At 44.7% G+C, this 27,725-nt stretch overlaps 2 protein-coding genes across 2 annotated transcripts; one reads left to right on the forward strand and one right to left on the reverse strand.

Moving 5' to 3' along the window:
- TSNAX (translin associated factor X) lies at positions 1-22,342 on the reverse strand. The gene is made up of 6 exons (XM_024561759.3): positions 22,192-22,342; positions 21,638-21,742; positions 19,111-19,225; positions 17,808-17,938; positions 5,397-5,524; positions 1-1,629 (listed from the first exon to the last, which is right to left on the reverse strand). The coding sequence occupies exons 1-6, from the start codon at positions 22,205-22,207 to the stop codon at positions 1,252-1,254; spliced, it is 873 nt and encodes a 290-aa protein (XP_024417527.1). The 5' UTR covers positions 22,208-22,342; the 3' UTR covers positions 1-1,251.
- On the forward strand, positions 22,206-27,725 carry LOC123479832 (uncharacterized). The gene is made up of 4 exons (XM_053913132.1): positions 22,206-22,245; positions 22,296-22,552; positions 24,101-24,379; positions 26,565-27,725. The coding sequence occupies exons 1-4, from the start codon at positions 22,206-22,208 to the stop codon at positions 26,868-26,870; spliced, it is 882 nt and encodes a 293-aa protein (XP_053769107.1). The 3' UTR covers positions 26,871-27,725.

Below are 27,725 nucleotides of genomic sequence, written 5' to 3' on the forward strand. Positions count from 1 at the left end.
AAACAAACAAACCTACTTTATTAGGCATGCCTATGGTTTTTTTTTTTCCTTCAGGTAATTTTTTGGGGAAAATTACACTTTCAAAGAATTAGCTCTTAAAAACAGAGCAACTAATATTTCCAAAAACAAAACCCAGAATCTAAATTCTCAAAACTCACCAAACCAAATGGAAATGTCTGCTCAAGTCAGTTTCACATCACAGGAAATAAACTGTAACTAATTTTCAGTAGGCGGATCCCAATTCTAAATGTAACTAGAGACTATCACTGTTATCCCCAACTGCGGTGACATTTGTCTTATTGCTGAATTGTACAGGATAAATTTTCTTTGGCAACTTTTTATACTATCAACGAACACAACTGGACAGCTATAAAGGTTTGGATTAATTTAGTATTTCAAAAATTTCAAAACTTCATTAAAATTACTTAAATGTAATTTCTTATAGATGCTAGAATAGGAAAGTCTCTAAACATGCCTAATGTTACTATAACACAACAAAAAGTTGCTGAATAATCATTACTGAAAGCTTTTTAGTTATATACAAGTATATAATTCAAACAGCAGTGGAAATATTACAATATTAGCTCCAATTCTCTGTCAGACGTTCTGTGATAAAGAACAGAAGTTAAATGTAGAAACTAACATCTGGATGACTGTCCACTTTTCTGGAAGGCTGTTTCCAGTGGATTCAAAATGGCCTAAATTAGCCAGATTATAATGTGACTTTTTACCACAGTGCCACTTAAAAGTAAAGTATGTTGATGACTTAGTAATTTTAAAAATTCTGTTCTACGGACTAAGCCTATTCTGGAGACTTGACACAATATTACCAAGAAATTTAAACAAAAAGCTCAAGTGCAGATGTGTAACTAAGAACTCTTTTCACATACAACAAAACCACCAACTTAAATTAGAAATGGCTGCCACTAATTATTACCACTCGAAAGCTCACACAAAGTATATTAAAACAGATACGGCAGAAAGTGCTCTGAAGCATGTTCATATCACAAAAATAAGTGATGAATCAGCCAGCAAAAAGTCAAGGAGGCACATACGCAAACATCTGTGCGCCAATTTTCATGAGTAAGGTATAGAAAATGATTCATTTCAATAATTTTATGTACAACTTGTATATAATTTAAAACAAGTAAAACTGAAATGTTTCTATGTAAAAGCCACAATGAAGTCGAATGAAATACTAAATAACAGTCTTACGAACTGGCCTCTCTTAGAACAATAAGTAATGTGATTCTAAGAAATGCCCTCTTCCTGATCAATCATCTCTGTCTTCACTGAAAAGACATCTGCCAGCATATGCTTTGGAATTTCGGAACCTCTGACTTTCAAGGCATAGCAAGCATTCTCCACCTTGGCCAGACTCTGCTTCAAGGTGTACAGCTTCTTAGAAACCTCATAAGGTCCGGTATTGCCAATGAAGGAAAAGCCGTCATAGACCTGACGTAAAAACCGGCTCACTTCAAAGGGGGTGTCAATGTCCCCGTTCCCCACACTGTTGATGCACATCCGCATCAGCTCTCCAGTTAAGTCAGCCACTCCCAGGAGGTAATCAACAGGTGTGATTTCCAGTCTCCAGGAATCAAACTGCTTATCCAGCGCATCAGATGAGGGCTGGTGAAGAAACAACACACACACACACATAAAGAAAATTATGCCGTGAAAAGGAGTGAATATGCATGTATCACATTTACCAGAAGGTACAAAATCCACAGCAGATCAGCCATACTAATCTCTAAATAAAATGATCTATTTTGTCTACTGACCATTTGTGACATTACAAGAGGAATTCATGCCTTGGGCAGGGAGTTGAAATGAGTTCAAGATAGTTTTGAAATCTAATTCGGCATCATTATAAAATCGACTATTTCCTACTTCACTTGACATATACAATAAAATTAAGGCATTCTTAAACAAGGCCCAAGTACTTTATTGCATGGCAATTACCTACTTATTTGAATGACAAATCTCAAAGCCCTCCAAGTTTGTGATCACTTCCTGTTTTCCTGAGCCCTGCGGTCCCTTTCGGGCCTCTCCCCTGTCCCTGCACAGCACTGACCATCCTCACTTACCACTCCCTCTCTGGCTACATGCTCCTCAGCTCCTTCAGACCCCTACTTTCCTACTGCATCCAGCAGAAGCAAGAGCCTGAATCAGTGTTAAGCCCTACTTCTGTTAGTCCTTTATTCAAGTGTTTGAGACCCACTAAGCTGCAAATAGAAAAGTTATGTCTACATACAGTTAGTACCACTACAAATTACTCACCAGTCCTTTCACTTATTCTGAGATGGTTCTCTCCTTAAACGCTATTCCAAACCTTCCTTACTCTCCGAAGCCCCCTACTCACTCCCAAGTGCCTACTTTCAATGGCCCGGCCATCTGCCAGATCACCTAGTACAAGCTCTCTCAATGACCTTATGCCTACAAAAAAAAAAAAAAACTTAATGTCCACAGCCATCTTTACCTTCTATCCTCCAGTCTCAGATGATGAGTTGTCCCTCCTCTTGTTTGAGGTTAACTCTTCCAAATGACCTTGACCCATCTCCTCCCACCTCTTCCAGCACCTTGCTTCATAAGGTGTATGCCCTTGGGCAAGTTATTTCATCTCTCTAAACCTCAGTTTCCTCATCTGTAAAATGGGATAACAGTACCTACCTCAGAGGTTTATTTCAAGGATAACATTTACCAAGTTCTTGGCATCATGCCCAACACAAAGTCAATACCAATAAATGTCAGCTGCTGTCAATTACCATTACCATTACCATCATCATGTATCTCTCTCCACTTCAATTCCTCCCGCTACATTGGATTCTTTCTAGAAGAGGCAACGCTTAACTTGTTAGTAAGAGGCTGCATGAGTCCTAAGTGTAGGTGCAGTCACACTGCAGGCTGCTTTGGGCAAAGGGGCCTAGCGGCAAAGGCATGCAGGTAAGAACTGGGGTGTACAGTTGAGAAACTTGTGAGGTATCTCTTTCGAGTAAAGTTTAAAATAAGAATTAGTACAGGAGGAACCCAGAAAGACAGACAGGAGTATAGAGTGACATTAAGGAACTTGACCTTCATCTATAGATAATAGAGTCACTGAGAATTAAGCAAGGAAATGAGTCAAATTTAGCTGTTATTATGATCACTCAGTATTGTTGGGATACTCTCCAGAGACCATCTGGCCCAGTCCTCTGAACGTAAAGTGTAAGAGATGGGGTTCAGGAAACACCAGAGGTAATACAGCTAGTTAATGACAGAAGTGGACAAGCATCCAAAGCCAGCTTCCCAATCATTCTGATGCCTTTGAAACTACATCATGACATAAAATATCTGCTCTATTCTGTTTCTATGAATGGTTAAGAGAACTGGCATCTTTTTTTTTAATTGATTTGAGAGAGAGAGAGAAACATCAATTTGTTGTTTCATTTATTTATGCATTCATTGGTTGATTCTTATATGTGCCCTGACCAGGGATTGAACCTGCAACCTTGGTGTATCAGGAAAACGTTCTAACCAACTGAGCTACCCCAGCCAGGGAACTGGTATCTTATTAGAAAAGGTACACAGACAGTAGAGTAAGGGAAAGAGGGCTGCATTTCATAGGTCATTTATAAAAATAACTTTTGCTTAAAATATTAATGTTCTTATCTCTATCATTAGACAGAAGGAATTCCCTGGTCATAACTAAGAAGTTGATTTTGGGGGGAAAAGCTTGTTAAAAAATTAACAAATTTCAACAAATGTCAAGGAAATCAATTCTGCTTTACTGATCGATAATGGGAACTAGGAAAAAGAAAACTACTTAAAATGTAGATTTTCAAGATGGATCTGAAGCATTTAGGGGTAAAATATCATCTTATCTATAATTAAAGTAGCTTAGCAAAAAGTATTTAGATGAAGTAAATATGGCAAAATGTTGACAACGATTAAACCCAGGTAGCTGGTATATGGGTGTTCATGTGTTACTGTTTTCTCTGCTTTTCTGTATGTTTGAAGTTTTTCATAATGAAGTTGTAAAAAATTAAATGGTTTTCAAAATATTCTCAACAAGCACATCAGAGCAAAATACCTTCATCTATGGAATTCCCAGAATTTTTAGCACCAAGAATCTTTAGCACTAAAAGGAAAAATTATTTCTAACTGTGGTCTTAACAGTTTGAAAAGTGCGTAGGAATGTCCCAACACCATAATCTCAGAACACTCTGCCTAAACCTGAAAACAGTGCGTTCTCTCTCAGCTCCTCTTCACTGTCTGCCCTGCCAGTTCTACTCTGAATCAGAACTTCAAAGGAACCTGTGCTAACTTCGCTAAACAAATCAAAATTACGAAGCAATTTTACTTCCCAAAATGAATTGCCTCCTTAATAAACTTCATATAATTTTAAAAATTGAGAAAATACATAATAGCTTCCTATATCTGTCACACTGAATTAAGTCTCACTTTTCAATATTAACATTTTAGTTACTATTCAAGAATATAATATTTCTACAGCTTTTTCCATTTTCTGCCTCCCTATCCTGACTCTGAATAATTTTGAAATAATAAAAAAAAGATGAAAGAAACCTTAAATTTTATCTTTAAGTATACTGGTATCTCAAGAAATACCAAGTAACAAAATCTCACCTCACTGCCTAAATACTGTATCTTGAAACCCAGGGAAAAATAGGACTTATGTAAAAGTCAAACGACAAAACTTTCCCTTTTCTTAATTCAGAAAAGCTATCTAATTTTCAGACATAAGCATCAAGAACTGAGTCTCTCAAAACGAACAGCTCTCACTACTTAACACCTTCACATGAACTTCTATAATGACAGCCTGCCATGTGCTACCCAGGGCCTCACTCACAACCTTCCAATCAAACCCCTCACACCCGCTGTGAGGCGGACTCCTGGGCCTGGCCCCTGTGGCACCGTGGATAGAGACTGGCACAGTGGACAGGGCACTCGTCTGGAGTTAGCACACCTGGCGTCAAACTTAGCGGTGGCCCTAATTAGCTGTGTGACTTTTGGCAAGTTACTCAAACTCTCTAAAAACCTGTTTCCTCCCTTGTGAAATGAGGGTGGTCGTTCTTCCCTGGTTAATACAGGATGAAATGAGGCAGTGCTTATAGGGCACACAGTGAACACACAGTAAAACCGAAAGTGAACTTCCAGTAATGGCTCAACAACGCCGTAGGGAAAGAGTACTTCTCTCTCTCTCGACATCCCCACAGCTGTTCTTGTTCCATCCACGAACTAAAATTTTCAAAAAGGCCGTTTCCCTATTTGGGGATCTATGAAACCACACTTTAGGAAGAACATTTCCATGTCAATATTCCTCCCACTAGTACATTTCCTACAAGCATTACATGTTATAGAAATGATAACAAATGTGAAATAAGATCTTAAACTCTTACAGTCTTATTTTCTTTCCCACTGTCTTCTGTTGTAAATACCAACTGTTTATTAATTTCATCCATACTGATAAGTGATCGTGTTTTGATGAAGTGTTGAAAAGAGACGGCTTCTACATATTCCTGTAGTCCTGAAAAACCAACCAAGAAAATCACTAAGAAACAAGCATCACATAAGAAGCAAGCCATGATAAAAAACTTCAAATGGGGCATCACCCAGCTACACAAAAGCTCAGCAGATGCTGACTACAACATGAGCTCTACATCTGACCCGCGGAAAACCCAGCACCACCGGGGAGTGAACGGTGGGGACCAGCGCTGAACAGAGCAACCAGGTCTGTGACGGGACCATATACGGACAGCTCGGATACACATGTATTCGAGTTCTTCTTCCATGTCATTAGTTCTAAAAACCCACTCTCCTACAGGGAAATGTCAGAGATTCTTAGGAAAAAAAATTAAGAATTTAAAAAAGGGCCTTACAAAAATCCTGATAGACTTTAATAGACACTACACAGATTATTTTTACAGATTATACAGCAATAAGAGGAAACTAAATGAAAATACCCTGACTCATTTGGAGCAGCAAACGATGTCAAAGGTCAGAAAATAGATGCCTCTGGCTCACAGAACAAGACATGATAGAAAAGGTCACGTTTCATTAACTTCAATGTGCTGAGAAACTATAATAAAGTTGACTTTAACAAGATGGATACTATCTTTCATATTTACAACAAAACACCTGAAATTTTAGTTTTATGAATAGATGACCACCCAGTTCCCTTCCCTAAAGACAATCTGTATTTCTCACTTCCTTCCGGAAAAACTTCATGCATACAAAACCAAACAGCAAGACTCAAGGGCCACTCGCCATCCCTCTAAATATGCTCTCGGATGCTCAGCTCTCGTGAATGAGCTAAGTAAGAAGATACGTGCGCAGGTAGGTACAAGGGTGCTCATCATTATGATCGTTAAAGCGTGAACTGGCAAAAACCAACAACAACAACAAGAAAAACCAGTAACAGATGTGCCGCTTGTCAACTTATTGTCTCTCCGCTCCACTATTTCGATTATGGAGGTAGAACCTAAAACATTCTTCTTTTGTCAGCTGACATGACATTACACCTTGTCATGGCACTTGGAGGGCATAGGAAGGCCAACCGAGGAGGAGAAAGCTTCATCCAGGCTCTGGTGTGCACGCCCCACCCCAGCAGCCTTCTCAGCGGGGGGCAACCAGCAGCTCCAGGTGGCAGGTAGCACTTGGTATCTGCTTGGGGGCGGCTTCCCAGCTTTCTCCACGCTGTATCCAACTTTGTTCTGTAGTTCCTCCTGCTATATACTTTCATGATTCCATGCTATTCTGTGCCTGGGGCGACCCCTCGCAAATCTTTTTCTACCAGTAAAGAGAGTTTAAATGTTTTGATAAACCCCAATTAGGGCAGCACTCATTTCTTCACACCCACTATGGAAGTAAAACTTACACTTCAACTACGTTCCCGTTGGCTTTGTACGATCACCTATTTTGCACCCTAGAATTTGTGAGGGTGTGGGTCGTGCCTTTACAACTTTGCTCCTTCCCATCCCCCGAAGACAGCACCTCACATACAGAAAAGACTCGAGTGTTTGGTAAGTTGCTTACAATCGCCTCTCCCTGTTCCTCCTAATTTTATTCAACTCAAAGTGTTTTGACAAATATACTTTAAAATTTGGTATTCAAATGTTCAGAACTATCTCATTGTAATAGTACAAAAGAAACTCTCTTACAAGACTCAAGTTCAAACTGATGACATTCAGAATTAGCGAGTTAGCGGATCTGTTTTATAGAGGGGAAGAAAGAGGATATGGAACCAGAGCCCTCAAGTTTCATCGGTGCTGTCAGTCTCTATTCATGTGGGTGGCTATCAAATATTACATTTTCAATACATCTAAAGTCATTTTTTACATTGTCCTTGGGACGTGTTTGATTAAAGTTACTTCGGAGATGAGGAGGCCATTTCTGCCTCATAGAAACTGGTTTCGTGATATGCCATACAGTGAGTTCAAGGACATCTGGCCCCGAACACTGAAAAGCACTTCTGGTCATATCTAGGTAAAAGGATGTTTAAACAAGTTATGTTTCAACTTGATGAAAAGGACATCCGCAATTTTCAGTGAATAATCCCCAAGGTGAAAAATGTCAACCCACTGCCATATCCCATCAAACAATGCCTTCCCCTTCTGCTTCTGCCTTGGATCAAATCCAATGAGAATTATTTACAGAAAACAGCTGCCAGTAAGAGACTAGTTTGTAGGCTGCTTTTATGTAATTTGTTATTTTTCTCCTTGTTCTTCTATTAGAACATATATAAGGAAACTCAATTAAAAGCTCCCGATTATTTTTATTTACTCTTATATTTAAGCAATATACATCCAGTCCAAATCTCCATCAAAACCCACACATAAAGGTGAACAGACACAAGGTTCCCTTATAAATTCGAATTTCACGTCTCCACCTTCTTTCCAGGCGTGCAGTGTTTTAAACAACTGTTTGCCGTCTGCCCCAGCACGTCCACTCCTCGGAGCAGACCGAAGAGCGCCGAACCCGCAGGTTCACACGGATGTGCAGGCAACCGTTCGCTCACGGCAGCGTTATTCACTATGGCCAAAACGTGCAAACCCCCCAAACGTCCGTTAACTGATGAACAGATAACCACAACGCAGTACAGATGTACAATGGAACGGTACTCAGCCATAAAAAGGAATAAAGCATCGATACATGCTATGACATAGGTGAACACTGACAATATGATGCTCAGTGACAGAAGCCAGGCACAAAAGGCCGTATTACATGATTCTATCTACATGATATGATCCAGAGTAGGGAGCTCCATGGAGAGAGAAGGCAGGTTAGCAGTTGCTTAGGGTTAGGGGTGTTAGGGTTCAGGGAGGGAAGTAAGGAGTGACTGTTAAATGGAGAAGGGATTTATCTGGGGGTACAAAAATATTCTGGAATTAGGTAGTGGTGATGGCTGGATATCAAGGATAACAACCTTGCAATTATGCTAAAAAAACCACTGAATTATATAATTCAAAAGGGTTAATTTTATGTTACATAAATTATCTCAATTTTTAAAAACTGCATTTATAAGAATTTGTAAGAGTACCACCTGGCATTTTTCAATAGTTTTACCAGACCATGAAATGTTAAAGTAAATAACATCTAGGTTTGATTCATAGGTTACTCTACCAAAAATCTATTAACAATTACTTAATCATTGAAAATAAGTGTATCTATAAGCCTTAGTCTATAAGCCTTAGTCTTTCATACTTGTGAAGTATGAAAAGTTATACTACCAATAGCAAAACTAAATTCAGGTCTACTACCCTATATTTTTCCTAATTTGGATTTTGTCTACCTGAGCAGGGCTTTTCCTTTAGCACTAAAGATTGCATGTTGAGCAAATCAGCATTACTGAGGTTTTTTTCCAAAATGAAAATTTAGCACACTGGTTAATAATTCTGCTAAATTCCTGAAGGGAAGAAAGCAAACATTTGTAAACATTTATGTGCCAAACAAAGTAAGAAATACTGTCCATAGTCACACTGTATTTAATTTTCAAAACCACCCATGCGGTGGCTATTACCGTTCCCATTTCACAGGGAAGAAAGCAGACACTCTGGCAGGCTGTGTGCTTTGTGCCAAGGTCACCGACTTAAGACCATCAGGCAAACTTCGCAGTCTGGGCTGTCTGACAGCAAAGCCTCTCCTCCCACTTCGCCTTACCCAGTAAATTTTATCCACGAAAAGCAAACGTAGCCGAGTGCGGCAGTTCAGAGCGATCTGGAAATCTCAACCCCCCAGGGACCACTCTCTGACTACCAAAGCAGCACAGCCCCTGCCTCCCTCCCTCCCTCCAGGAACCCCTTTAACAATTCTGGTCTGCACCGTCAACGCCCGCGGGGTAACTGCCAAAGTTTGCATTTTTAGATTTTATTTATTTTTAGAGAGAGGAGAGGAAGGGAGGGAGAGAAACATCGATGTGAGAGAGAAACATCGATTGGTTGCCTCTCAGACGTGCCCTGACCAGGGACCAAACCTGCAACCCCGGCATGTGCCCTGACTGGGAATTGAACCGGTGATCTTTTGCTTTGTGGGAGAATGCCCAACCACATGGGTCAGGGTATAATTTTTATTATACTCTTTAATTATAGCCACATGGGTCAGGGTATAATTTTTAAAATACTCTTAACAGGAACATAAATTCTTATATAAATCAATATAAACTCCAATTTTTAAATATTTCTTTTCTTCTCTTACATTGTTACAATTAATATAAAACTGCTGAGCAAGTGAATAAGATACAGCATATATTTTTCATCAATTCATTCTGATAACTCAAATCATGTCTTGATTTTTAGATGCTGCTGGAAAGACCTTTGGTTTGATCTGCGTTTCTCCAGCTAAATGATGCCCTTGTCTGAGCCATGACTTGCTATTGGGACCGGCATCAAACCCTTCCTTCCTCCACTGAAATGACGGGTGACTGGGGAGCCCGCCTATGCTGGTGCTCACGGCTGGCCTGCCTCCATCTCAGCTTCCAACCCTCCCGCCACCCATCCGAGCTCTGTTCCTCTCTCCTCTAACCTTTGAGAGGCAAAGGGAGTAGAAGGAGAACAGAAAGGAGGTCTGTGGTGTCACTTGTTGGGGCTGTGTGCTGTCCTTTGGTCGTTCAATACGACACAGGCCAGATTCCCTTTCCCCAGTCCTCTTCCCGGGTGCAGACGGCTGCTCCCCTCTCCATCAGGGATACGTCTCAAAGGAGGCAAAGCTCCCTGCCTATTACTGCAACCTGAGGGAACACGTCCTGCATGAAACACATAATTACTCTGATTTTTTTTAATTGTTCATTAACAGTTGACACACAATATTGTATCAGTTTCAGGTGTACAACATAATGATTGGACATTACACATCTTAAAGTGATCGCCCCAGTAAACCCAGCACGCATCGGACACCGCACGGTTACTGCAGTACTACTGACTGTACTCCCTGTGCTGTCTGTCACAACCCCACGACTGTTCTGTAACTCGCAATCCGTACTTCTCAGTCCCCGTCAACTGCTCACCCAGCCCTCCAAACCCCCTCCCATCTGGCCACCATCAAGCTGTTCTGTTTCTATCCCAGGTTCCCAGTACACTTCCCAAATACTGTGTGCTCCTCCCCTTAGGGCATTTCTTTCGGAGGTTTACAGAAGAGGGCCACAGCTGGGCTGCACTACACAAATACCCCCACCCCACCGCCAGACTTAATGGAAAGCGACTCCCCAGTCTCCCCCACCAAAAAGAAGATAATCTCTGCAGCCCGCCCCCAGCTGCAGTGCACAAACCAAAAAGCATGTGATGGGCTGCACTGTTTCCCGGAATCTGTGCTGGAGCCCTGCGCTCTAGTGCTTCAGAACGCACAGTGTTTGGAGACAGGGCCCTTAGAGGGTGGGTAAGTTAAAAGGAGGCAATTAGGGTGGGTCCTAACTCAACCTGACTGGGGTCTTTGTAAAAGGAGATTAGGACACAGGAGAGACACCAGGGGTGCCCACACTTGGACGGAAGACCATGTGGGGACCTGGAAACAGGGGAGCCACCACTGAGCCAAAGAGAAAACCAACCCTGCCGACAACACTTTGATCTTGGACGTCCAGCCTCCAGAACTGTGCGAAAATAAAATTGTGTTAAACGTTTAAGGCACCAGTGTGTGGCATTTTATTAGGGTAGTGCTAGCAAACCGACTCCAGTACCTTGGAATCACAGTGCCTGTTTGGCTTCTGAGATAAACCAGATATGCTGAAATCTGTATCATTAATTAAATTTACTATTCATCACAGTTAATGTACTATTCACCAGCAGACACAGAGAAGTATGTTTCTATTTTAACAACCATAATTGTGTACCAAGCTGAATGCCACCCTACTTCCCCCACTGTCATCCTAGGGCAACTAACTAGCAAGATCCTAACCATGAACTAATCTAACTTTCCACCGTGCTTAACTGCTATTTCTATACAGAGAAGATCCCATTTACTGGCCAGGTTGAACTTTCAAAAGTGATTAACAATAGCTATTAAACATTCCTGGTTAGGTTCCTACCTCATTACCTTCAGAGTCACTCTTCTGTCTCCAGGTTCCCACCCACCAGCCCACCTCCCACCCCTCCTCAGCACATGGGAAAGAGGTCACTGAGCAAGGTCTCAACCGCCTACCTCCACACCCATCCTAACTGCCCATCTTGGAGGAGGTGGCTATCCTCAGATAAGGCTCATCAATCTACCTAAGCTCTGGGCCCCGTCCTCTCTGGGTTCCCCGGGGAGCCTATTCCATCAAACATTCTATTGGGCTTCCTTCAGTTAAGGTTCCCAGGGCCCAGTGTTGGACTCTCCCTGGACAATTGTACCCGGGTCTGAGTCCAACCGCCGCTCTTCAGATGAGGATGCCCAGGCTGTAACTGCATGTTCGTCCTGTGCCTTGAGCTCTCTAGACCCACTCCAGATCCAACGGCCTATTAGGCAGCCACCGCATGCCCATAATTTCCAATTAATCACACCAAAACCCCGTCTGTCTTCCCATTTTCTCCCAACAAGTAACATCGCCATTCAACCAACGGGCCAAACCAGACACTGAAAGGTTTTGCTATTCTTTTCCCCTGAACTTAAAAAAAACACACACCACATATCCTGAAAGCATACCCTTTCCCCTCCACCCCACTGGCAACGCCAAACTGGAGGCCTGTTCATTTCATACCCAAATGACCACCACAGCCCTCTTAACTCACCTCCCTGCCTCCAGCCTCCCTCCAAATAGGGCAACAGCATAACAGAGCACACAGGCTTAAAATGAGGATGTCCTAGAGTCAAAGCCAATTCGGTCTCCTCCTAGCTATGTAAACTAAGGTAGTAGGCTTGTCAGCACTATTGCTCTTCAATACCCTCATCTGTCAAGTACCAAGATCAGCCGACGCTGCAGGGTTTACACGGAGTGACGTTATCAGGTCTGGCACAAGCGGCCTCCTTTATAACCGCTGAATTGCACTGACGTGGGAATTATTCAAATAAGAATGACAAGCATTAATTTTCATTAGACAACATTTTATAACCTAGAAAGCAGTGGGTTTGGTTTTTGTTTTTGTTTCAATGTATTAACTCACAATCAAAAGAGGCCATTATTATTGCAAAGTGTTACCCCAGTCAGACATGCAACAGAACTGTAAAAGTGAACAGGCGCCCTGGCTGGTGCGGCTCGGTGTACTGAGTGCCAGCCTGCAAACTGAAAGGCCACCTGTTCAAATCCCCGTCAGGTCATGTGCCTGGGTTGCAGGGCAGGCCCCCAATTTGGGGTGTCCAAGAGTTCTCTCGCACACTGATGTTTCTCTCCCTCTTCTTCTCCCTCCCTTCCCCCTTTCTAAAAGTAAATGAATAAAATCTTATAGAAAAAGTCATAGGCAAATTATGTTAACGGATCACTATTCTCTGTCCAATTACAGCATCATAAATTAAGATAGTTTGTCAAGGGATAAGGACCCTCTTTGGCTGGGTGCAGGTGTCCCAGACTGAGTTACGATGCTGCTCCCTGTTCTTTAGTTAGCCCCGTCCTCATGGACCGAAGCTGAAAGAGAAACTCTCTGAAGGAGGATTTCAGAAAAGCCGCAGGAACGTTCAAAGGCGAAACAGAAACTGCGCTAAAAGACTTTGGTATAGTGGGACGGTCCAAGTAGCGTGTACAGACATTTCCCTACAGAAAATGTTTGCAAACTGAGTTTCTGCAACCAGAAAATGCCTACAGAAAATTCCCACCATCACAGCAGTCACAGTATTCACCACAGAAGTCTGTAGTACGATATATACACTTGCCAAAACAGACGTAAAAACTGCTCACTGAATCATCTGGATTGAAATGCAAATTTAAACTCCATCACTTTCCTTACCCACGTAAGTGAAACTAAAGGTCGTGTGAGTGGCGTTAACCAGGACAGAACCTGAGATCTTCAAATGAAAGCCCGTGGCTCTGGAGAAAGCCACACAGAATAAAGCTCCAAGGCCAGCTGTCAGAGACGGCAGTGAAAGAGCAGGTAAGACAGGTCAGAGTCCCCTCCAACACCGTCGCCAAGCCTCTTTACAGAGTGAGGCAGGGGGACTAGATGTCCTCAAAGCACTCCTTCAGTTGTACCATTATTTTCAAATTAGGCAAACGAGTACTTTCGAACAAAATTAAAACATACTCAGGAAACATTGAAAACCACTAAACCAACTGGACATCCAGTTAGATCATGTTGGGCAGAGAAAAATTAACTGTTCGTCAAACATAATTAAAATACCAGTTAGGGTCTGAACTTAGAAAGTTTCATGCACCAAAATGTCTCATAATTAAATGACAACTTTTTTTCATTTTCACAGTGATATAAACTAAAATATACATATAAATACATATTTCTTTCTTTGACGTGGAGGACATTTTCTCCCAACTGTTAATTTTTCAATGAGAGAAAAACAAAACAAAAACATGATAGGGCACAAAAAAATTCTTCTTTCAAGCAAGTAACACTTCGGTCTTTTGTTTAACCACCCCGGGGCAGTCTGCAGCCGGCTCTCTGCAGTTCAGCTACTGGGAGGGTACTCAGCGCGCAGGAGCACACAAGCGCCCCTCGGGGAAATGCTCTGCGTGCCACCAGCACTGTTCTTAATGAGGAAAAGCACAGAACTCCTTTAGTTCGGTGCCAGAATTGTTTTATCTTCAAGTCAAAAGAACAACTACTTGGAGTAACACCAAAACAAGCATTCAGCAGTCACAAGCAGCAAGCTATTCATAAGCATCAGACTGCTAACGCTCCTCTAATTATACATAACCATACTTTATTAAAAATACCTGTCAGCAAATGTTTAAGTCCCAGATACCTCTTCATGTGACTGATTTATTCCTTAACTTTAAGAAAAAAATCTTTATTGCTTTAGTTTAAACAACCTTGTTTGAAGACAAGGTTGTTTTGAATGGAAAAGTGAGATGTAGGGAACCTTTAAATTTTTAACCCATGAGTAGGTCATCTTCAAAGAAAACTTACAGATCACAACGGCCAAAACCAGAACGTGGTATTTCCAGTACTCCTCCAGGACACAGCGAAGTGGGGAAACCTGCAGACAGGCTGCCCCCACCTCACCAACGCCCCAGCCCCACCTAAACGCTTCCCGAGGGCAGCGCTTCCTTCCTGCTGTGGGACTGTCATCGAGAGAATTATCATCACTGATGCAATTTCCTGACACACACAACTGGTCTGGAGAAGGAGCTAAGTACTCACTAGTCCATACTGACTTCTCTTTGTTTAAAAAACAGAGTTACACATTACAGACAGTAAAGTGTGTAAACCTTAAATGCCTAACTCAATGACTTCTTACATGGGTGTACACCCATGTGACTCCACCCAGATGAAGAGAGAAAGCATTTGTCCCTCCAGAAAGTCCCCTCATGCCTACAGCCAGTAACCCTGCCCCAACCTCCACCCTGAAGTCACCACCATGCCCCTTTGATCTCCCTAGATTAACACTGCCTCTTTCTGTCTGCTAACTCCGCCCAGCGGAATGTGAGATCCACATTCGCTGCAGTGTCTGTTTACCATCTGGTGCTGCTCTGTAGCATTACCTTGTACAGCCACACCGCATTTATCCATTCACCTGGAGGACAGGCACCGGGGCCACTCTCCAGTTCTAGCATGTTAGGACGATAGCTGTTACGAGCTTTCTCGCACATCTTTTGGTAAGGTCAGCCCCACGTCTCTCGGGTACGCACCCAGGAGTGATCATAAAGCAGGCACGCGGTTTGCGCTAGATACTGCCCAAGTGTTTAAAAGCGGTCTTCACAATTTAGTCACACTGCTGAGTGAATGGCATTTCATGAGAATCACTCTAGTAAACAACAATGCTAAGCACCTTTTCAGATGCTTATCAGCCAACTGAACATTTACTTTTTTGAGGCCTCTGCTCAAATTTTTTGTCCATTTTTAAACTGTCTTCTTTTGATTTGTAGGAATTCTTCAGAATCTGTACATGAGTCCTTTATCCAACACATGTATTTAAATGTGTTCTCTCAGACTACTTCAGCTTTCCGTTTCACTTTCTTCTTTTTAACTATTTAAATTTTTTTTGTTGATTCATTTTAGAGAGAGGAAGGGAGACAGAGAGGGAGGGGGAGGGACGGGGGGAGGGACGGGGAGAGAGAGAAACATCGATTTGTTGTTCCACCCATCATGCGTTCCTCGGTTAATTCTTGGATGTGCCCCAACTGGGGATGGAACCTGCAACCATGGCTCATGGAGACAACACTAACCAACAGAGCCACGGGGCCAGGCCACCTTTCCACTTTCTTAATGATCTCTTTCGATAAACAGCATTTCTTAAATTTAGTGAGCCTCAACTGACCACATTTCTTTCAGCAGTTAATGCTTATCTGTGCTGTTTAAAACAATCTGCCCTACCACAAGGTCATGAAGACATTCTCACGTTTTCTTCTAGAGGCTTCTCTGAGCTTTCATTTTACCCATCTTCCCTGCAGTGCCTCTGATCTTCTCTCCCGACCCCGCCAAATTTGCCACGGTCAAGGACGTACCACTTAACACAAACTGAACCCATTAAATCTCTTTTATTATGTGCTATTATTTAAAACACCGCATAAATCCCTGCTAGTAAATTAGAAATTATGAGGATGGGAATGTGTCTCCTTTGGGAGTAAATTATACTGACTCTTCACAGAACTGTTGGAGTTTTCACTTCAGTTTCTAGTAACAGCCCCAGCCCCGCAGCTTTAATGCCAGACACAGGCACTCTTGCTGGCGGCAACTACTGCTGTATTACTAACACTGCGTTGCCTGTTGGAAAGTTGCTGAGAGGGCAGATCTTCAAAGTCCGCCACAGGAAGTGGGCGTGGGCTTGGACGTGGACGCTAACTAGCCTCACCACGGCGGTCACTGCACAATGAGTACAAATGCCGAGGCATCACGTTCTATATGTCTGAAGCTAATATAACACTGTATGTCCGTTATACCTCAGTAATACAAGTGCTGAACAAAAAAGACATTTCAACACACTACACGTCAGCATTCCTAAAAAGTAGGTGTTGAAATTTTAAATGTTTAGACTAAAACTGGACACGAACTAGGCAAATACGAAACAAACTTAGTTCCCACTGGGCTGACTTCCGTGGGAACTGACCTGAGCTCAGTGGAATCAGTATTTGATAGAAGGAAACAGAATCGTCATCTGCTTCTGTAGATACAATCGACCTTTGACTTTACCTCTGCAAATCTGGGTATGTCTCAATTACACGGAACCTCTCCTGTCAGTGAACTCCCATTAAAAACCACAAAGCCCTGGCGGGTGCCTCGGCTGGTTGGAGCAGCGTCCCATACCCCAAACAGCCTGCGGGTTCAACTCCCCATCAGGAAACAAACCCAAGCTGCAGTTCGATCTCCAGTCGGGGCGCATACGGGAGGCAACCGACCGATGTTCCTCTCTCTCTAGAGTCAACAAACATACCCTCGGCTGAGGATTAAAAAAACAAACCAATCACTTATGCTACAGTTGACCCTCGAATGCCACTGGTTTGAACTGTGCAGTCCACTTATATGTGGGGTTTTTTTCAATAAATATGTACAGCGCTGTCAATGTTACTTTCTCTGCTGATTTTCTTCGTATCATAGTCTAGCTTACTTTAAGAACACAATGTATGAGTATAATATATATATCATACTCATACATACTCGTATAATACATGTATCATACAAAATGTGTGTTAACCAACTGTTTATGTTACTGGGAAGGCTTCCAGTGGAAGCAGGCAATCAGTAAGTTTTGGAAAAGTTTTACAAGGATTTCTAATTGCTGGGGGTGGGAGTGCTGGCTGGCACCCCAACCTCTGTGTTGCTCAAGGATCAACTATGATTTACAAATGGTGACAATCACTAAGGTTCAGTACTTCCTGGAACTTCTAACACAAATACAAAACTCAGTGTCACCCTAAAATTCCCAGGGTGCAGTCGCACTGTGAGATGTCTGGGCCCCCTTGCTAGCACCCCCTTGACGGACCCACTACAGCTGACCCTTGGAGCCGCCCGTCAGACCCACCCGTGTGGGAAAAGGAACTCACTCGCCCTATCTGCTCAAGATAAAGCAACTGAGAAAACACTTACTAGGACACAGACTTTTATTACACATGGATCAATGGCTGTAACTGCACAGTTAGAAAAATGGTTTTGGATTACCTTTACATTACTACGTAGCAGTCCCAATTCTTTAAAGTCAATACTATTTCACCAAGTATCAATTAAACTTCATGCAACTCACGCCTAAGTCACATAACGCTATTTTAAAAAATAACATTAGCATTGAAGAGAGCCTAGACTTACCCGTGGTAATAGCCCTATGGAACTGATGCATGTCTTCTCCCGAGAGCTCCTGGGCCACCTGCAGTATCTTTTGTCTGACAGCATCCAATTTAATCTCCGACTCAGCCAGTATGTCCTCTATATCAGGGGCACTAGAATCAAGACATTGGGAACTTTGAGAACATTAGCCAGATGCTCCACAGTGAAAACCTGAAATAATCTAATTGTCACTTAATACAGACCAAATTAAATGTTGTACGTACTCGGATACTAACTGAAACTTACAACTGATTTTATTGAAACTATTTAAAAACATGAGAAATGCTATTAAGTCAAAAAAAAAAAAAAAGAAGTATACAAAGTTTTATGTATATTCCAATCATAACTATAGGGAAAATTACGTTCATGAAAATACGACATCTAGAGATGTCTGCTCTTAGGGCGCAGCAACATGGACATACATTGACCTCCCACCAGCAACAACTGAAAGAAAAAAATACACACGGAACTGTGATTTTCAGACACTGGACAACAGGCAGCATGGGACAGAGACCCCTGGGAGAGAGGTGAAAAAAAGGACACAGGCCCTATGAACTGTCCCATCTTACTGCCTGGGAACTTTCCAAGTGACAGTACGGGGGTGAGAAACCTACATGGGGCCCAGGAGTGTCCCCGAGCAAGTATTTTTGAACTGAATGAAAATGAAAAAACAACGTATCAAAATTCATGGAATGCAGCCCAAGCATACTTAGAGACTTAAAAGGGACGTTTATAGCACTAAATATCTGCATTAGAAAAAAGTTTCTTCTTTGATCTCAGCTTCCACCTTAAGAAACTAGGAAAAGAGGAGCAAATGAACCCAAAGCAAGTACACAAAGGGAAAAAACAAACCAGTGTAATATGAAATAGGAAAGCAGACAGTGTCAGTGGAACCAACATTTGGCCCTTTTAGAGCAATAAAACTGACCCAGACAGATCAGTAAAAAGAGAGGACACAAAGTACCAACTCCAGGAAGGACAGATTTCTCTAAAACCCGAAGTAAATAAAAGAATCACAAAGAAATACTATGAGATGTAAAAATTCTTGAAAGACACAAACTACCAAGGCTCACTGATAAAGAAAAGATATCTACCTACATCTAATGAAGAAAATGTTTACTGTTAAAATCCACTGCAAAAAACATCCTTTGATCCTAACGTTGACAAAGAGTCACAGGATATCCTAACAGCCAGTTACTGTCCAGAGAGGTATAAAGTATTACAATATATATACATCCTATCAAACTGTACCCAACTGTAGTAAGTTTTAAAGATATTTACTCACCTTGTGATCCTATGGAGCAGGAAGATTGTCCTCTTACTTTCTACAGTTATGTCCCGACTAAGTTTTACAAGTCTCTCATGTCTGTCGTGCCTCGCATCAAGTTCCTGCTGAAATGCTAAGAATACATTATTACGACCATAAGCATGCATATCCTATAATGAAAGCCTATCAAATAACACTGGCATTATTATGCGTGACAAAGCAACTATTATCTACTCAATAGAGAGGACAAATCATCTTATTTATTTTAAAGTACTCAGAAATCAAAGACTCTGCTAGTAACCAAAATATTCTTTCTTTAGCCGGGTTTTACCACTCAGAGCCTTATAATGAGATGTACATATTGTAAAAAAACACGAGCAGCAACCAATGAAATGTATCTCTTGCACGTCAATGTTTCCCTCCCTCTCTTTCTCCCTCTCTCTAAAAATAAATTTAAAAAAAAAAAACACACAACTTGAATAAACTATTAAGCAAATATGTAGTTGACAAGGCCCCTAATACATGTGGTCTTTTATTGTTGAGATAATATGGGGCTAGGATATTGCTCAATACTTCAAAACAACCCAGTGCAGTTTCTCTTTATTACTAATACGTTAATGACCACTGTGAACTAGATAGCATGAGCACGAAGTTAAAGGAGACAGTCCTTATCTTATCCTCAAGGAGTTTAGCACAGTATGAAATGGAGATACAAGCAAGTACGATGCCATCGTCCCGTAACACGGGCGAGGGGCTCCGTACAGCGGGAACCACATTTTTCTTGTTCACTAACACGTGCCTGAACGGCAGCGGATGCTCAACAACCAGTTCATGACCGAATGGGGGACAACAAGTGAACGAACGCAGTGTCTGTCATCACCTTCGCTGGAGAGAAAAAGCAGCAAGGTTTCAGCAGGAAGCAGCTACCTGAGCTGGGTCTTGGACAAAACCACAGTGTACCAGATGGACGGCGGGCGCCGCGCGTTAGAAGCATATGCAAGCGTAACACGCTACGTGTGAAAGGCAGGCCGAGACACGAAATGGTGACGTGCTTGGACACAAGCAGCTCTCTGTCGGGTGTGTCGGGGTCGGGGGGAATGCCTGGCCCACTGGAGTGTTTCCAGAGTAACAGCCGGGATTAACACGCTCTCTACTCGATCACAACTAGTTGTCTTACATCTCTGGGCATCCCCGTGGGTGCTGTGGTCACTTTAAAATATGGCCACAAATTACGTGACTCCTCCCTTTAAAAAGTGGTCCCTAATTCCCTGCCCCTTAAATATGAGGCAGAGTTTTGAAACTCATTTTTAGCAAATAAATGCTTCCGTTCTAACAAACAAAATGCAGCAAAAGTGCCAGTATATGATGCCTGAGACTGGGCCAGAGGGGACCGTGGATTCCTCCTTGCTGTCTGGAGGCCAGATGCCACACTGCGAGGACACCTGGGCCGCACTGGAGGGGTCCAGGCAGAGGGGACCCCAGCTGGCTGCCGGGAGAAGCCCTAACTTGTCTATGGCTGTGGGTCCCCCAGCCCCAATCCAGTCTTCAGATGACTGCAAGTTAGGACCAACTGCTAACCCCTCTCAGGTTCCTAAGCCACTGATGCTGGATGAAGGACGAGAAGAATTTTGTTTTCGTTGTTTTGAAATGAGGAACAACTTTACCAAGTTGATACACTGAGAAGAGGGGAACGGTGAATATGTATCTACTGATCCATCCATCCATCCATCCACCCAAGATTTACTAGAAGACAGGAGTTCCTACTCTGTGCCAAGTGCTACAGTCAAAACAAAAATATAGTCCGTCTTCAGAAATCTAGTTGAGGAAGCAAAGCCAATACACACTTAAGAAATCAAACATATGTATACATACACCCGATACATACACTTCACACACACACACTCGATACATAGTCACATGCCACATAGCGACGTTCTGGTCAATGATGAACCTCTAGACAAGGGCGATCCCGTAAGATTACAATGGAGATGAAAATCTCCTATCGCCTAGTGACGCCACAGCCACTGTTACTTTGTAATGCAACACATTCCTCAGTATTTGCGGCGCTGCTGGTATAAACCAACCCACTGCACCGAGTGTCCTACAAAAGTAGAGATCAAACGAGCAAGGTAGAGGCTGGACCGCCCCGGGGCGCCAGCGCATCCAGGGCAGCTCCCAGCGACGTCTTTCTCCGGTCATTAAGCACCACAGGAGAGTGTGTGCGCATCGCTGACATACTTCACATAGCAGATACACACCGATATATTCGGTTACGAGGTTAAGTTTTGGTCACGTGGCTTGTCTCATGTCGATTACATTGTTTACCTGTGGAACGGTAATGGGGAAAAAAAGCCAAGACTTTCCTCATCTTGACTTTCAAGGCCAACCTAGCACCACCCGAAACCACCAGTAAAAGTACAATATCCACGTACGCACATCTAAAATCCTTAGAGGCCGTTTCCTGGGGCACAACAATGGCTACACAATCCTTGTTACAACCTCCTCAGTTCTCTTCCTTCGCCAGCTTACATTACAGAGAACTTACATTTGAAGGCCAACATCACAGGTGAAGATGAATTAACATCCTTCCCTTCTCTCCTCTGGTTATGTGGGAAATTGTCATGCTTCCTTTTCCTGAACCCTCCTGATCCTTACGTAGAGAAGGAGAAAAAAGTTAGGCTCTTCCATCACCAAGAGGTGATACAACGTAATGCAGGCAGGCACATCCCTTCCTTCCTTAAAGCTAGATGCCCACGGGGCCCTCGCCTTAGAGGCTTTCCCAGCCGACTGGTGGAAAAGCTTTGTCTCTTTCCCCCCAGACCTCAAGCTCGCTCAGCCTGGACACCACCAATAGGTTCCTTGATCTGGTACAAGATGGAGTAATCACCCAGTTAAGATTTTTTTTTAAAAGAGCTCGTGAATTTTAAAAAGATGGGAGACGTTAACGAGGGCCAGTGGGGCCGGGAAAGTCACCAGTGAGGGCACCCGCAGCCTACAAGGGCTGAGGGCATCCTTCGGGGGAGGGGGAGAAATCCGACAAAAAAACGAAAGGTCCTCCCCGTTTGGATAAATAACGCCCAGGGCTGTTGAGGATGCCACCTTCTTTGTTGCTCATGGCGTCACCGCCTAAAACGAGACGAGTCGAGACCGAAGGCCTCTAAGTTGGAGAAGTGCGTGAGTCGGAGGCGGGAGAGCCTGTCCAGGCGCCCTTTGCATCCGGGCCGACGTCGACGCAAGGACAGGAAGCGCACGCCCGCAGCCACTCAAGGTCTGCCTTCAGCTTCTCACACTTCCGGCCTGCGTCTGGGCCTCTCGGCCGCTGGCTCCGCCCCGCGCGCTGCCGGAGGACGTCGTGCCCCCTTACGGTCTTCGCGCCTGCCTTCTGCCATGCCTGACGCCAGAAGCGACTCTACAGGTTTCACTGCAGGCGCTGCTAATAAGACAATCTGTCCAGCTAGAGGTGAGATCTGTGTGAAGGTGGAAAGGCGGCGGAAAATGTACTAATGTACGTGGTTCTTCGCCTAAGGCGCCTTTGGAACACCCTCGCGTTCCCTTAGCGTGGACCCAGCCTCCCCGCGGTGCACAGTGGGATTTGTAGTCTCGCCCGGCCCTGTGGCGCCAGAGCCAGGCTGGGAGAAAAGTCTCCCTGAGCATGAGCAACTGTGAGGGGTCTTGTTAGGATCTAGGCCTGAACCTGAGTTAGTTTTTATTTGTTGATTAACTGATTAATTTTAGAGGAGAGAAACATCCATTTGTTGTTCCACTTATGCCTTCCTAAGTAAGTGGGACGAACTTACTTACGATTGGTTGATCCTTGTATGTGCAGTGAGTGGGGAATCGAACCCACAACCTTGGTGTATGTGGACAGTGTTCTAACCCCCCGAGGTACCTGGACCAGGGCTCCAAGTTAGCTTTTGAACTTCTTCCTGGGGGTGACTTTAGGAGCTAAAGTGATGGAAATACGCAATCGGGAAATGGATGGTGTAACTAGCACTTTCTCTGAGAACGGAAAAGCTCCCCTTCTGTTCCCCTCCCCCTGCGCCCTCTGACCTTCCTGCACCTTCTCCCCCGCCTTCGTCCTCTCCTCCTGACTCCTTTGTCTGGGCTCTCCGGCGCCACACTGCATGCCCTCAAATCCCAGTCCCTCGACCAGAGGTTGTGTGACCTTGAAGAAGTAATGCGACCCTGAACCTCGGTCTCTTTAGCTGTGAAACAGGGATACAGCAGTACCCGCTCAGGAGCATTATTTGAGGGCTAAGTGAGTTACCACGAAGGCCCGTAGAAGAATGTCTTTCACGTAGTAAATGCTCAGTCAATATATTACCTTCGATGCCCGTCTCTCAAACAAATAAAGAACACTCAGTGCGCAGGTTCTGTCAGGTCCTACCAGACTTCCGAGACTTCGCACCCACCGCCCCGCCCCGCAGGGCCGGCGGGCACAGCGCCCGCGCGAGCCTCCCCGAGCCGTCACGGGTGGCCCACACGGCTGAGCGGCAGCCCAGCGCCCTGCGGACCGGGCGCAGACCGAGGCCTGGTCAGCGGGCCGAGCTGGGCCGCGCGGGAAACCCGAGCATGTTTGATCGCCCCTCCTCTAAGTGCCCTCCAAGTCGGGGGCGCGGTTACCGCTCCCCGTCCACTCGGGAACGCAGGGACCGCCAGTGCCAGGGCTCGGCCAGGCCAGGGCGTGGCGGGACGGCCATTTCGTGTCCCCGGCACGAGTGTCACGGGCAGGCCTACAGCTGGCGGGTCATCTCTGGGGACTTTGCCCGCTCTGGAGCCAGAACGTGACCACACCCTTTACCCACGTGCGGCCCTCGGAACACAGGAGGCTGACATCTGGGCTGAGGGAGGTCGAGCAAACAACTCTGTTTGCGGGAGGCCTGACCCTCCCCACGTAACCCAGGGCTCCTCCCCGCCCCTCCTTTGATGCGATGACCAGACCAAGGGCGGGGGTGGGCGAGAGACAGCTCTGATACCAGCGTAACCGTGTAAATGTGCCTCCCTCCAGATCCAAGGAAGCCAGCAGGTTGAGAGTTTGTACAGTCAATACCTACTTCACCGCAGTCTGGGAAAGGGGCGTTATTCCTGCCTCTATGGAAGAGCGGTTCCCGAGGCCTCGACTCTGCAAAACCGGCGTCAGCCATCTCTCCTGGCCCCTCGGCCACCACCCCGCCCACGTGGCCGACCACACGTGCGGGGCTCGCACTGCTTTTCACCGCGTCCCTTAAATACCGAATGGACACTAAGTTTCCTTACCTGTGGTGACTTCTCAGAGTACCTGATGGAGGTGAGTCCCAGGAGCACTTTGCCAGCACGTGTCTGCATACGCCCCCACCCCAGGTGTCCCACAGAGCTGCTCCTTTGTCAGGAAATATCTCCCCCCCACCCCCCCACCCCCGGGTGACAACCTGCCAAAGGCATCCCCGCCCTGTCTCCTTGTTTTCTTCTTTCAGATGCGCACACACAGTTTGGTATTCGGCAAAACGTGTTTTTGTCTTTAAAAGAAAATTACCACCCCAGGGCAGGGAGAGGAAGGTAGAGATTGTCAGGCAGACCTTATTCCTGGAAGGGGGTGCGCTCCGCTCTGCCTGCTGTTGCGTCCCAGGTGCCCACATTTGACTCTGCGGAAAACTCAAGGCCTTTTGGACGCACCTGGTTTTATTCCGTTTAAAAGTATGTTTGTCACCTTTACAGGAAAAAAAAAAATCACATGTCAAAACTGCTTTGGGGTACTGAAAATAAATCATGTAATAAAGTAAGAGAAGGAAAATAGGCCCGTAAGAGACTGTTGCAGCATTTACCGTGTTGGGTAGTGATTCCATCAACTCTGGAGGGGCGAGGGAGAGGTGGCGGGATTGTCACGGGGGACTCTGATATTTAAAAGAAACCTGTAGGGTCCAAAGTGTTCTTGTGAAGGGCACACATTCCAATTCACGGATCTGTTTTTCAAGCCGTGCTAGACCGCACTGGGAGAAAAGGGTGTTTGGTTCTTTGCCGAACAGGAAAGACGGTATTTGAGGGAGGAAATGGGATCGGCAGAACCACGATGAGATGCCACTTCTCGTCCACTAGGGTGGCTGTAGTAAAGAAATGCAAGTCAGCCGGGCTGTGGAGAAACTGGACCTCTCATGCATTGTTGGAGGGATGTAAAATCTTGCAGCTGCTGTAGAAGACAGTTGGGCAGTTTCAGAGATTCAAACCTAGAATGACTACCTGATCAATAATTCCACAAAGGAAGAAGGCTAGGGTTTCCTGGGGTGGGGGAGGGTCAGGAAAGACCTCACTGGGAAGGGGACAGGGGACGTGGACTTGAAGGAGGTGACCAGTGAGCCATGCCAGTTTCCCTTCCCTGTGTGCTGCTAATTGTTCCCTTTTCTATGTTATCTTTTTTCTTTTGCTCTCCTGCATCATTCCCATCACCATACAAACATGCTGTCATATCGTCCATCTTAAAATACACCTCCTGAGTCCACTTCTGTCTGCAGCCCACGCACCATTTCTCTGCTGCTCCCTGCGGTAAAGCCCTACACGCTCCCGTTCTTCCTCAGTCGTCTCTGGCCAGGCTGTCGCACCTCAGAAACTGCTCCTGGCAAGGTCACCGATGACTTCCACGTTGCCGAATCTGATGGTCCGTACTCACTCCTCATCTCACTGGGCCGACAGCAGCATTGAGCACAGTTGTCATCTCCTGCGTCACTGCCAGACGCCACGTTCACCTGGCTTCCCCTCTCCCTCACTAGCCCATTCTCCCGAGCCCTTCATGGTTCCTCCCCGCCTCCCCAAACTCCTTAACGTTAATCTGCTCCAGAAGACGACCTCCAGTCTATTCCTCTTACTGTCCTACTGACCCCATTCTCGTGGGTTTAAATGCCGTCTATAATCCAGGAGCCCCTCACTTTATATCTCAGTACTGAAAACCCACACCCAGTCCAAACTTCTATCACACCACCGATTCAGTATCTCCTCCTGATCAAATTAGCACGTCCAAACTGAACATCACCCCCAAGACCCATCCTCAGCATTATTCCCCTTTTCAGTTCATGTAAATCTCTTTTTCCAATTGATCAGACTAAGAACTAGTCATCCTCGACTCCCCTTTCTTTCACATTCCACATGCTATTTGCTATAAACTGGGTTGTATTCCCCCAAATTCATATGTTGAAGCCCTAACCCTCAATTTGACAGTATTTAGAGATAGGGCTTTTAAGAGGTCATTAACGTTAAGTAATGTCATAAGGATGGGGCCGTAATCCAGTAGGTCTGATGGCCTTGTAAGAAGAGGATGAGCCCTGGCCAGGTGGCTCCGTTGGTTAGTGTCATCCCGACACCCCGGGGTTGTGGGTTCGAGCCCCCATCAGGGCACTTACAGGAGGCAGCCAGTGTGTGCCTGGATGCATGGAGCAGTGGATTGGTGTTCTCTCTCTTACTTTCTCTCTGTCTCTAAAATCAACTTAAATTTTTTTTTCAAAAAGAAGAGGGATGAGAGCAATCTATTTGACTCCACGTGCACACACCAAGGAGGGGCCGTGCAAGGACACAGCAAGCAGGTGACCATCTGCAAGCCAAGAAGAAAGGCGTCACCAGAACCTGGCCATCCTGACACTGTGATCTTGGACTTCCAGCCCCAGACCTGTGAGCAAATAAATTGGTTTAGGCACCCAGTCTACGGTATTTTGTCATGGCAGCCCAAGCCGACTATTTCTAAATCCTATTGGCTCTACCTTCAGCATACACTCAGAATACAACCAATCTCCCCAGACTCTACTGTTACCCCTTAGCCCAAGCTGCTATTATCTCTCACCTGAAATACTGCAGTACCCCTCTAACTGAATCAGATGTCTATCTTCACTACGAGGTGGAGTCCATTCCCCCCCTGAAACTGAGCTGGCCCTTGATTTGCTTTGACTAATTAAATGTTGGGGAAGTGGTACTGGGACAGTTGCAGACCTAGCCCTTAAGCGGCCTGACAGCTTCCCCCTTAGCTCTCTTAGAACCTGGAGCCACCACATAAGAAGTCTGACCAGCCCCCATTCCTTACGACCTACCCAGCTGGGGCACCACACACAGCAGTGAAGCTATCTCGGAAATTGCAACCCCAGCAGTCACTGCCACAAAGCCAAGGAACATCCAATCATCCCACAGAATCAGGAAAAATAATAAATTTTTGTTTTAAAGTCTGTACGTTTAGGGGTAGTTTGTTACGTAGCAATAGAAAACTGATACATGCTAGTCTCCAACTTTCCAGTTTTGCCCAACTTTCAGTGAATTTTCCATACAGCAGCCAGAGCGATTCCATTAAATACATACTTAGCTGATGTCACACCTGTACTCAAAACTGCAAGGACTGCCCTGGCTGGTGTGGCTCTGGATTGAGTGCAGACCTGTGGACCAAAGGGTCGCTCGTTTGATCCCCACTTGGGGCACATGCCTGGGTTGTGGGCCAGATCCCCAGAAGGGGGTGCATAAGAGGCAACCACACACTGATGTTTCTCTCCCTCTCTTTCTCCCATCTTTCCCTGCTCTCTAAAAATAAAGAAATAAAATCTTTATTAAGAAAGATTTTTAAAAACATGCAAGGACTCATCTCAGAGTAAAAGCCAAAGTTATCACAAGGCCCTACATAGTGTGACCCT

This window comes from Desmodus rotundus, chromosome 10 (genome assembly GCF_022682495.2).
Source record: "Desmodus rotundus isolate HL8 chromosome 10, HLdesRot8A.1, whole genome shotgun sequence".
NCBI classification, from domain to species: Eukaryota; Metazoa; Chordata; class Mammalia; order Chiroptera; family Phyllostomidae; genus Desmodus; species Desmodus rotundus.

Bases quoted from the DNA above. Each gene is read 5' to 3' on its own strand.
- LOC123479832 (XM_053913132.1), top strand. From the start codon at position 22,206: ATGGCGTCACCGCCTAAAACGAGACGAGTCGAGACCGAAG. The intron at 22,246-22,295 runs GCCTCTAAGTTG...GAGCCTGTCCAG, and splicing joins GAGACGAGTCGAGACCGAAG to GCGCCCTTTGCATCCGGGCC. The intron at 22,553-24,100 runs GTGAGATCTGTG...GCCTCCCTCCAG, and splicing joins GACAATCTGTCCAGCTAGAG to ATCCAAGGAAGCCAGCAGGT.
- TSNAX (XM_024561759.3), bottom strand. The intron at 17,939-19,110 runs GTGAGTAAATAT...TCTTGATTCTAG, and splicing joins CTGCTCCATAGGATCACAAG to TGCCCCTGATATAGAGGACA. The intron at 1,630-5,396 runs GTAAGAGTTTAA...TTTCTTCACCAG, and splicing joins GTGGGAAAGAAAATAAGACT to CCCTCATCTGATGCGCTGGA.